Source organism: Mobula hypostoma, chromosome 14 (assembly GCF_963921235.1).
Source record: "Mobula hypostoma chromosome 14, sMobHyp1.1, whole genome shotgun sequence".
NCBI classification, from domain to species: Eukaryota; Metazoa; Chordata; class Chondrichthyes; order Myliobatiformes; family Myliobatidae; genus Mobula; species Mobula hypostoma.
The window spans coordinates 78,547,310-78,559,504 of record NC_086110.1 but is presented as its reverse complement, the minus strand read 5'-3'; the positions used below and the strand labels follow the sequence as shown (position 1 = coordinate 78,559,504).

Sequence of the window (12,195 nt, the reverse complement as noted above, 5' to 3'; positions counted from 1 at the left end):
TCATCACTCTCTAGGAAAAACAGTTTCTCCTCATCTCCGTCCTAAATCTTCTCCCTTGAAACTTGAGGGAATATCCCCTAGTTCTAGTCTCACCTACCAATGGAAACAACTTTCATACTTCTATCTTATCTATCCCTTTCAAAATGTTGTATGTTTCTATAAGATCCCCTCTCATTCTTCTGAACTCCAGAGAGTATAGTCCCAGACGACTCAATCTCTCCTCATAGGTTAACCCCTTTGTCTCTGGAATCAACCTGGTGAACCTTGTCTGCAGTGCCTCCGAAGCCAGTATATCCTTCCTCAAGTATGGAGACCAGAACTGCACACAGTACTCCAGGTGTGGCCCCACCAGTACCCTGTACAGTTGCAGCATGACCTCCCTGCTCTTGAATTCAATCCCTCTAGCAATGAAGGCCAACATTCCGAAAAAGTTGGGGACAAGGAGTTTCTTAAATGAATCTATTTTAATGCTAGGAGCATTGTAAGAAAGGTGGATGAGCTTAGAGCATGGATTGATACCTAGAAATATGATGTAGCTATTAGTGAAACGTGGTTGCAGGAGGGGTGTGATTGGCAACTAAATATTCCTGGATTTCGTTGCTTCAGGTGTGATAGAATAGGAGGGGCAAGAGGGAGAGGCGTTGCATTGCTTGTCAGAGAAAATATAACAGCGGTTTCTCTGGCAGGATAGATTAGAGGGCTCGTCGAGGGAGGCCATTTGGGTGGAATTGAGGAATGGGAAAGGTATAGTAACGCTTATAGGGGTGTATTATAGACCACCTAACAGGGAGCGAGAATTGGAGGAGCAAATTTGTAAGGAGATAGCAGATATTTGTAGTAAGTACAAGGTTGTGATTGTGCGAGATTTTAATTTTCTACACATAGACTGGGAAACCCATTCTGTAAAAGGGCTGGATGGTTTGGAGTTTGTCAAATGTGTGCAAGATAGTTTTTTAGAGCAATACATAGAGGTACCAACTAGAGAAGGGGCAGTGTTGGATCTCCTGTTAGCGAATGAGATAGGTCAGGTGACTGGGTAGGTGTTGGGGAGCACTTCAGGTCCAGTGATCACAATACCATTAGTTTCAGTATAATTATGGAGAAGGATAGGACTGGACCCAGGGTTGAGATTTTTGATTGGAGAAAGGCTAACTTTGAGGAGATGCGAAAGGATTTAGGAGGAGTGGATTGGGACAATTTGTTTTATGGGAAGGATGTAATAGAGAAATAGAGGTCATTTAAAGGTGAAATTTTGAGGATACAGAATCTTTATGTTCCTGTTAGGTTGAAAGGAAAGGTTAAAAGTTTGAGAGAACCATGGTTTTCAAGGGATATTGGAAACTTGGTTCGGAAAAAGAGAGAGATCTACAATAAATATAGGCAGCTTGGAGTAAATGAGGTGCTCGAGGAATATAAAGAATGTAAAAAGAAACTTAAGAAAGAAATTAGAAAAGCTAAAAGAAGATATGAGCAACACACATCAAAGTTGCTGGTGAACGCAGCAGGCCAGGCAGCATCTCTAGGAGGAGGTACAGTCGACGTTTCAGGCCGAGACCCTTCGTCAGGACTAATTGAAGGAAGAGTTAGTAAGAGATTTGAAAGTGGGAGGGGGAGATCCAAAATGATAGGAGAAGACAGGAGGGGGAGGGATGGAGCCAAGAGCTGGACAGGTGATTGGCAAAGGGGATATGAGAGGATCATGGGACAGGAGGCTCAGGAAGAAGGAAAAGCAGGGGGGGGGAACCCAGATGATGGGCAAGGGGTATAGTCAAAGGGACAAAGGGAGAAAAAGGAGAGAGAGAGAAAGAATGTGTGTATAAAAATAAATAACGGATGGGGTACGAGGGGGAGGTGGGGCATTAGCAGAAGTTAGAGAAGTCGGTGTTCATGCCATCAGTTTGGAGGCTACCTAGATGGAATACCAGGTATTGTTCCTCCAACCTGAGTGTGGCTTCATCTTTACAGTAGAGGAGGCCGTGGATAGACATGTCAGAATGGGAATGGGATGTGGAATTAAAATGTGTGGTCACTGGGAGATCCTGCTTTCTCTGGCGGACAGAGTGTAGGTGTTCAGCAAAACAACCTCCCAGTCTGCTTCGGGTCTCGCCAATATATAGAAGGCCACATCGGGAGCACCGGACGCAGTATATCACCCCAGCCGACTCACAGGTGAAGTGTCGCCTCACCTGGAAGGACTGTCTGGGGCCCTGAATGGTGGTAAGGGAGGAAGTGTAAGGGCATGTGTAGCACTTGTTCCGCTTACAAGTATAAGTGCCAGGAGGGAGATCAGTGGGGAGGGATGGGGGGGACGAGTGGACAAAGGAATCGCGTAGGGAGTGATCCCTGTGGAAAGTGGGGGGGGGGCGGAGGGAAAGATGTGCTTAGAGGTGGGATAAAGTTGGAGGTGGTGGAAGTTACGGAGAATAATATATTGGACCCGGACCCTGTCTCTTGCAAAAATGCCATCCCCTTCTCGCAATTCTTCCATCTCCGCCGCATCTGCTCTCAGGATGAGGCTTTTCATTCCAGGACGAAGGAGATGCCCTACTTTTTTAAAGAAAGGGGCTTCCCTTCCTCCACCATCAACTCTGCTCTCAAACGCATCTCCCCCATTTCACGCACATCTGCTCTCACTCCATCCTCCCACCACCCCACTAGGAATACGGTTCCCCTGGTCCTCACCTACCACCCCACCAGCCTCCGGGTCCAACATATTATTCCCCGTAACTTCCGCCACCTCCAACAGGATCCCACCACTAAGCACATCTTTCCCTCCCCCTCCAACCCTGCTTTCCGCAGGGATCGCTCCCTACGCAACTCCCTTGTCCATTCGTCCCCCCCATCCCTCTCCTCCGATCTCCCTCCTGGCGCTTATCCTTGTAAGCGGAACAAGTGCTATACATGCCCTTACACTTCCTCCCTCATCACCATTCAGGGCCCCAAACAGTCCTTCCAGGTGAGGCAACACTTCACCCGTGAGTCGGCTGGGGTGATATACTGTGTCCGGTGCTCCCGATGTGGCCTTCTATATATTGGCGAGACCCGACGCAGACTGGGAGACCGCTTTGCTGAACACCTACGCTCTGTCCACCAGAGAAAGCAGGATCTCCCAGTGGCCACACATTTTAATTCCACATCCCATTCCCATTCTGACATGTCTATCCACGGCCTCCTCTACTGTAAAGATGAAGCCACACTCAGGTTGGAGGAACAACACCTTATATTCCATCTGGGTAGCCTCCAACCTGATGGCATGAACATTGACTTCTCTAACTTCCGCTAATGACCCACCTCCCCCTTGTACCCTATCCGTTATTTATTTTTATACACACATTCTTTCTCTCTCTCTCCTTTTTCTCCCTCTGTCCCTCTGACTATACCTCTTGCCCATCCTCTGGGTTCCCCCCCCACTTTTTCCTTCTCCCTGGGCCTCCTGTCCCATGATCCTTTCATATCCCCTTTGCCAATCACCTGTCCAGCTCGTGGCTCCATCCCTCCCCCTCCTGCCTTCTCCTGTCATTTTGGATCTCCCCCTCCCCCTCCCACTTTCAAATCTCTTACTAACTCTTCCTTCAGTTAGTCCTGACGAAGGGTCTCGGCCTGAAACGTCGACTGTACCTCTTCCTAGAGATGCTGTCTGGCCTGCTGCGTTCACCAGCAACTTTGATGTGTGTTGCTTGAATTTCCAGCATCTGCAGAATTCCTCTTGTTTGCGTTTTTAAAGAAGATATGAGGTTGCTTTGGCAAGTAAGGTGAAAATAAATCCAAAGGGTTTCTACAGTTATATTAATAGCAAAAGGACAGTGAGGGATAAAATTGGTCCCTTAGAGAATCAGAGCGGATGGCTATGTGCGGAGCCAAAAGAGACGGGGGAGATTTTGAACAATTTCTTTTCTTCTGTATTCACATATTGAATTGTGTAAGGTAAGGGAAACAAGTAGGGTAGTTATGGAAACTATGATGATTAAAGAAGAGGAAGTACTGGCACTTCTAAGGAATATAAAAGTGGATAAGTCTCCGGGTCCGGACAGGATATTCCCCAGGACCTTGAGGGAAGTTAGTGTGGAAATAATAGGGGCTCTGACAGAAATATTTCAAATGTCATTAGAAACGGGGATGGTGCCGGAGGATTGGCGTATTGCTCATGATGTTCCATTGTTTAAAAAGGGTTCTAAGAGTAAATCTAGCAATTATCGGCCTGTGAATTTGACGTCAGTGGTGGGTAAATTGATGGAAAGTATTCTTAGAGATGGTATATATAATTATCTGGATAGACAGGGTCTGATTAGGAACAGTCAACATGGATTTGTGCATGGAAGGTCATGTTTGATAAATCTTATTGAATTTTTTGAAGAGGTTACTAGGAAAGTTGACGAGGGTAAAGCGGTGGAAGTTGTCTATATGGACTTCAGTTTGGCCTTTGACAAGGTTCCACACAGAAGGTTAGTTAGGAAGGTGCAATTGTTAGGTATTAATATAGAAGTAGTAAAATGGATTCAGCAGTGGCTGGATGGGAGATGCCAGAGAGTAGTGGTGGATAACTGTTTGTCAGTTGGAGGACAGTGTGTAGTGGTGTGCCTCAGGGATCTGTACTGCGTCCAATGTTGTTTGTCATATATATTAATGATCTAGATGATGAGATGGTAAATTGGATGAGTAAGTATGCAGATAATACTAAGATAGGTGGAGTTGTGGATAATGAAGTAGATTTTCAAAGCTTGCAGAGAGATTTAGGCTAGTTAGAACAGTGGGCTGAAAGATGGCAGATGGAGGTTAATGCTGATAAATGTGAGGAGCTACGTTTTGGTAGGACTAATCAAAATAGGACATACATGGTAAATGGTAGGGCATTGAAGAATGCAATAGAACAGGGGGATCTAGGAATAATGGTACATAGTTCCCTGAAGATGGAATCTCATGTGGATAGGGTGGTGAAGAAAGCTTTTGGTATGTTGGCCTCTATAACTCAGAGCATTGAGTAAGGAGTTGGGATGTAATGTTGAAATTGTACAAGGCATTGGTAAGGCCAAATTTGGAATATTGTGTACAGTTCTGGTCGCTGAATTATAGGAAAAATGTCAACAAAATTCAGAGAGTACATAGATTTACTAGAATGTTACTTGGGTTTCATCTCCTAAGTTACAGAGAAAGGTTGAACAAGTTGGGTCTTTATTCTTTGGAACGTAGGAGGTTGAGGGGGGACTTGATAGAGGTGTTTAAAATTATGAGCGGGATAGGCTCTTTCCATTGAGAGTGGGGGAGATTCAAACAAGAGGACACGATTTGAGAGTTAAAGGGCAAAAGTTTGGGGGTAACATGAGAGGGAACTTCTTTACTCAGAGAGTGGTAGCTGTGTGGAATGAGCTTCCAGCAGAAGTGGTTGAGGCAGGTTCGATGTTGTCATTTAAAGTTAAATTGGATAGATATATGGACAGGAAAGGAATGGAGGGTTATGGGCTGAGTGCAGGTTGGTGGGACTAGGTGAGAGTAAGAGTTCGGCACGGACTAAAAGGGCTGAGATGGCCTGTTTCCGTGCTGTAATTGTTATATGGTTATTCTATTTGCCTTCTTAATAACCTGTTGTACCTGCAAGCCAACTTTTTGCGATTCATGCACAAGCACTCCCAAGTCCCTCTGCACAACAGCATGCTGCAATCTTTCACCGTTTAAATAATAATCTGCTCTTCTATTATTCCTTCCAAAGTGGATGATCTCGCATTTACCAACGTTGTATTCCATCTGCCAGACCTTGGCCCACTCACTTAACCTATCTATATCCCTCTGCAGACTCTCCACATCCTCTGTACAATTTGCTTTTCCACTCAGTTTAGTGTCATCAGTAAATCTTCTTCTTCACAGTCAGTCCCCTCTCCCAAATCATCAATGTAAATGGTAAACAGCTGCGGGCCCAGCACCGACCCCTGCGGCACCCCACTTACCACTGACTGCCAGCCGGAGAAACACCCATTTATACCAACTCTCTGCCTTCTATTGGTTAACCAATCCACTATTCATGTCAGTACACTTTCTCCCCTACACCTGGGTTCACATCTCCCCTACAGCTTGAGCTCCTTCCCTCCATAACCTTCTTATTTTGGCTTCTGTCCCTTTCCTTTCCAGTCCCGATGAAGGGTCTCAGCCCAAATTGTTGACTGTTTACTCCCCATAGATGCTGCCTGACCTGCTGAGTTTCATGTTGCTTGGTATTTGTTTTGTGTTGCTCAGTATTTCCATAATCTTCAGAATCTTTTGTGTTTATGTTGTTGAGCGCCTGGACCCTCCCTGGGGTTTAGCCAGTGGGGCTGGTTTAGCAGGTCCATGATCTCACACACACATGGGGTTTTTACATGTCTTGATGTGTTTTGGTTGATATTTGATTGCAGCCCAAGTGTGCCACATTCAGCAGTGGGTTGTCCAAAGCCTACTCCCTGTCCTGCTGGGCCCTTGATGAGGGGAAGAACAGTGAAAACAAGAAAGTCTCAAAGAAGCTGTCATTTCTGAGCTGGGGGAGCAAGAACAGAAAGAAGGCTTCGAGCACGGTCCACCTTCACTTGGCCATGGACACTGGATTCAAGTCTTTCTCTGGAGGCAATCTCGCCAATGACAGCTCTCTTTTCTGACTGACCAGCCATCATCACGACTTGGTGAAGAGACACTCGTCGCCTGCTCCAGCTCTCACCCAACCAACAGTCATAACCTGAACAACTCTTGAATCGTTGACTCAGTCACCTCTGAGCCTCTCTCACGGGATGTCTGACATTCAGATGTGTGTGCGGCCCCCCAGGTATTTCTCCTTGGCCTCACTCCACAACACATGGTTTTACAGTTCACGTCTGAAGGTATGGGAGCAGAATTAGGCCATTCAGCCCACTGAGTCTGCTCTGCTCATTATGACTGATATATCATCCCTCTCAACCCCATTCTCCTGCCTTCTCTCCATAACCTTTCGAGCCCTGACTAATCAAGAAGCTGTTGAGAACAGGTACCATGCAGTCTCCATTGGCTTGGTTCGGCTGCGGTTTGAGCATGATGGGCTTCCCCACCTTGTCTGGGGAACCGGTGAGAACAGAGACGGGGTCAATGTATGGTGCCTACATGAAACTCTCCTCACAATCTGTGGCTATTAATGTCCAGATTTGGGTCGAGTGGAAACCAGCTCGTCTCTATACACTTAGATGATCGATGTCTACAGCGTAGATTTAAAATATTACTGTTTGATACTCAAATGGAAATTGTCTTAATTTAACAAATAGACTAGAAATAAGAAAATCCTATAACTAGAGAATGATTTTTATAAATGAAGCAACTTTATATGGCAAGTTTTATTTTTCCAGTTAAAATCATTCACCGGGGTTTGCGTGGGTGCGGCTGTAAATGAAGTCTTTCTGCTGTTCATGCTTTGCTATTTACAATTCCTCAATCCCCATGTTTGTGATGAGCACTTTACATTCTCCCAGTCCTGCACCTGGCATGAGAAACTGGAACCAAAGTTCACTGATGCCAACCCGAGATCAAAATAGAGCCCTCTGCCCCTTAGATGTTAAGACAAAGGAGCAGAATTAGGCCATTTGGCCCATCGTGTCTGCTCCACCATTTTATTATCTCTTTCAATCCCATTCTCCTGCCTTCTCCCTGTGACCTTTGACACTCTGACTAATCAGCAACTCATCAATCTCTGCTTTGAGTATACTCAATAACTTGGCCTCCTCAGCCTTCTATAGCACAGGTGACTCTTGACCACAAGGCGATGTCTGTTTGAGTGATGTCCCTTTCTCATTCTAAGAGAGAATAGAATCCTCGCCTGCCTACAAACAGGTGATTTGTTACCACTGGAGCTGCTTAAAACAATGTACTCACCCTTCTGTGATCATCTGTAATGTGTTTCTATTTGTGCAGGAATTAAAAGCACATGTAAATCTGCCTGTGTCTCATGTTTATTGAACCAGAGGAGTGTCACACTTGTTAGAAACAACTAGGTAGAGACCCTTGTTGGCTGTGCTGGGGAGGGTGATGGACTCTTGCTGACTGAGGGGAGATGGGAGGGGATAAGTTTGGTTGTAATTAGCCTGTCCCTCTGATTGGGTAGGCTGGGAGGTTCTGGGTGATAAACTCTCCTGGCCTTTCCCAGCAAAATGTTTGTTTCATCTGATCCGAGTACTGAGTAATTTCAGACCTCAGACTCTGCTGGACATGTGCTGACTATCTCCGAGCAGCCCCCAGCTCCCCCCCTCCACAGGACAAGTCCCATGGGGGGAGGGGCAGAGTCGCACAACTAATCAGGGACAATATCAATTCCCCCTTCTTGTCTTCCAAGGGACCTGTGTACACTTCAGCCACCCTTTTCCGCTTTATATAATTGTAAAAACTTTTACTACGTTTTCTATATTTTGTGCTAGTTTATTTTCCTAATCAAGCTTTCTTTATTTCTTGCTTCGTGGTTTTTTGTTACTTTTTAAAGTTTTCTCAATCTTCCAGTTTCCCACTGCTCTTAGTGACTTTGTACGCACGAGCTTTTAGTTTGATGCCTTCTTTTATTTCCTTAGCTATCCGAGGCTGGCTCTCCCCACCCTACTGTCATTGCTTTTAACTGGAATATACTTTTGTTGAGCACCGTGAAAAATCAACTTGAAAGTCTTCTGCTGTTCCTGTGTTCCCAGTCCAGTCTACACAAACCAAATCCTCCCTCATCCCGTTGCAGTCTCCATTGTTTAGACACAGTACACTGGTTTTAGATCGAACTATTGCACCCTCCATTTGTATGAGAAACTCAGTCATACTGTGATCACACATTCCAAAAGGATCCCTAACTATAAGATCATTAATTTTACCCGTCTCATTGCACAGGACCAGATCTAAGATAGCACGTTCCCTTGTAGGTTCAGTAACATCATGGATGCATTCTATGGAGCCCTCCTCAAGACTGCCTTGACTAACTTGATTCACCCAGTCTATGTGTAAGTTAAAGTCCCCCACGATAACTGCTGTTCCATACTCACATGCCTCAGATATTTCTCTGTTGCCTGTGCCACTGTAATGTTAGTATTTGGTGGCCAATAGACAACTCCCACTAGTGATTTTTTTTTTCCCTTTACTGTTCCTAATCTCTACATCCCAGAGTCCTGAGAAGTTGCCGAAGAAATAACTGATGCAATGGTCGTGATCTTTCAAGATTCTGGCATGGTCCCAGAGGACTGAAAGATTGAAAATGTCAATCCACTCTTTAAGAAAGGAGGAAAGCAAAAGAAAGGAAATTATAGGCCAGTTAGTCTAACCTCAGTGGTTGGGAAAGTGTTGGAGTCTACTATTAACGATAAAGTTTCAAGGTACTTGGAGACTAATGATAAAGTAAGTCAGCATGTTTCTGTAAAGGAAAATCTTGCCTGATGTTACATACCAGCAGCAATAGATCACAAATGGAGTCTGGTTTTCGATGTTAAAACCATTATCTTTATTAGTATCTGCTCCAAATATGAAAGATTAAATGAAATAAACAAGAAGTTAACAGTGTTATGCATGTATACATGTGTACATATAGCTCCCAAACTATCAAGCTTGGGAAAAAATGCTTAAAGTCTTAAGATGGTAAAGTAAAAAAGTTCAGTAATCCACAGAATAAGTGTGAGGGGAGAGAATCGTTAATAGCCATAGTCATGGTCATAGTCATACTTTATTGATCCCGGGGGGAAATTGGTTTTTGTTACAGTTGCACCATAGGTAATAAATAGTAATAAAACCATAAATAATTAAATAGTAATATGTAAATTATGCCACACGAAAAATCCACACCAAAGTATAGAGAGAAGGCAATTACAAAGAATTCCACAAATTCCACGCTGGGTAAACGAAATAACAGTCGCCGAAGATCTTATCCGTCGAGTCGTTCTGAAATCCACTTAGAAAAATCACTAGGTGACAGTCACAGGAATATCATCTTCAAGTGGTTACAACAAAACACCTCGATTCCAGGTAAGGGCCAACAAAAGTGATACCACAGGGTACTCCCACAAATCCATACATATGGATTATACAAAGTGACAGTCACACATCCATTGTGGACTGTGTGCTGATGATCACCCCAATCTTTTGGGCATAGGAGAGTTCCAAACCATAGCAGTGACAAGCTGAAGTTCCCACAGCCTGTCTCTCTGTCCTTACAACACACGGAAAATCTCAGCAGTCTGTCATACTGATATCATAGTCCCACCTCAACCAAGTGTCTCTTAAAGTGACAGTCCACAGTGAACGAAACCTGTGGTCTCGTAACACTGACAAATCTGTTCGAGGAAGTAACAAGCAGGGTGGACAAAGGAGAGGCAGTGGATGTCATTTTCATGGATTTTCAGAAGGCATTTGATAAAGCGCCACACATAAGGCCTTTTCCAGTTGGCTTCCAGTGACTAGTGGTGTTCCTCAGGGGTCAGTATTGGGACTGCTGTTTTTCACATTGTTTGTCAGTGATTTAGATAATGGAATTGCTGGCTTTGTGGCAAAGTTTGTGGATGAAACGAAGATAGGTGGAGGGGTAGGTAGGGCTGAGGAAGCAATGTGATTGCAGCAGGACTTAGACAAATTGGAAGAATGGACAAAAAAGTGGCAGATGGAATACAGTGTGGGGAAATGTGTACTAATGCATTTTCATAAAAAGAACACTAGTGCAGACTATTATCTAAATGGGGAGAAGTTTCAAATATCTGAGGTGTGAAGGGACTTAGGAGTCCTCGTGCAAGACTCCCAGAAGATTAATTTACAGATTGAGTCTGTGGTAAAGAAGGCAAATGCAATATTAGCATTTCTTTCAATAGGAGTCAATGCTGAGGCTTTATAAGACACTAGTCAGGCTGCACTTGGAGTATTGTCAACAGTTTTGGGCTCCATATCTCAGAAAGGATATGTTGTCATTGGAGAGAGTCTAGAGGAGGTTCACAAGGATGATTCTGGAAATGAAAGTGTTAACAAATGAATGTTTGGCAGTTTTGGGCCTGAACTCACTAGAATTTAGAAGGATGGGTGGGAATCTCATTGAAAACTACCGAATGTTGAAAGGACCAGATAGGGTGGATGTGGAGAGGATGTTTCCTATGGTGGGTGTATCCAGAACTAGAGGGCACAGCCTCAAAATTGAGGGGTGACCCTTTAGAACAGAGGTAAAAGGAATTTTTTTAGCCAGAGTAGTTAATCTGTAGAATATTCTGCCACTGACTGTGGTGGAGGCCAAGTCTGTGGGTATATTTAAGATGGAAGTTGATCATTTCCTGATCAGTCAGGGCATCAAAGGACATGGTGAGAAGGCAGGTGTATGGGGTTGAGTGGGATCTGGAATCAGCCTTGATGGAATGGCAGAGTAGACTCAATGGGCTGAATGGTGTAATTCTGTTCCTTTGTCTTGTGGCCTTACAGGCCTGAAAGAAAATGTAGATAGGTTTATTAGTAAGTTTTCAGATGACACCAAAATTGGTGGAGTTGTGGATAGTGTAGAAGACTGGCAAAGAATACAGCACAATATAGATCAGTTGTGGATATGGGCAGAGAAAAGGCAAATGGAGCTTGACCTAGATAAATATGAGATGTTGTGCTGTGGTGGGGTAAATGCAAAGAGACAGTACACAATTAAGGGCAAGAACCTGAACAGCGTTGCTCAGCACTGAGGTCTTGGGATCCAAGTTCATAGTTATTTGACAGTGATTACACAGGTCAATAAGGTGGTTAAGAAGGCTTGTGGAATACTTGTTTTTATTTGTCACGTACCCCATGACGGGTTAAAGAACCAGCAGAGATGGAAAACACTTTGGAGTCTGGTATTGCTGGTAACTAATGGAATTTATTAGTAACTATGTAATACAGTAATATAAATGCAGATATATAAAGCAGGTTTGCAATGATTATATATGTGTGGAAATATACGAAAACCAAGCTTCTTCAAGTCTAGGGGTAAATAGATAGTCTTACGATGATGAGTAAAAGTTCAGTTCAGTTCGTGGTATTGAGTTGAGTAGTGATGGAGAGAGAGAGATCGATCCCTGTAGAAAGCAGAAAGGCAGGGTGGTGGAGAGATAAGCTTAGTGGTGGGATCCTGTTGGAGGTGGCGGGAGTTTTGGAGAATTATGTGATGGGTGTGGAGGTAGGTGAGGACAAGAGGAACCCTATCCTTGGTAGGGTGGCCCACTTCATACAAGCAAAAGGAGCAACCATGGGCAC

General features: G+C 44.3%; 1 protein-coding gene across 1 annotated transcript in view; it reads left to right on the top strand.

Moving 5' to 3' along the window:
* Positions 1-7,914, top strand: part of LOC134356367 (rhophilin-2-like) — a 51,208-nt gene extending 43,294 nt beyond the window's left edge. The window contains exon 10 of the mRNA XM_063067281.1: positions 6,384-7,914. Coding sequence (XP_062923351.1) covers positions 6,384-6,620 — 237 coding nt within the window. The 3' untranslated portion in view covers positions 6,621-7,914. The remainder of the gene's footprint in view (positions 1-6,383) is intronic.
* Positions 7,915-12,195: the final 4,281 nt, after the last annotated feature.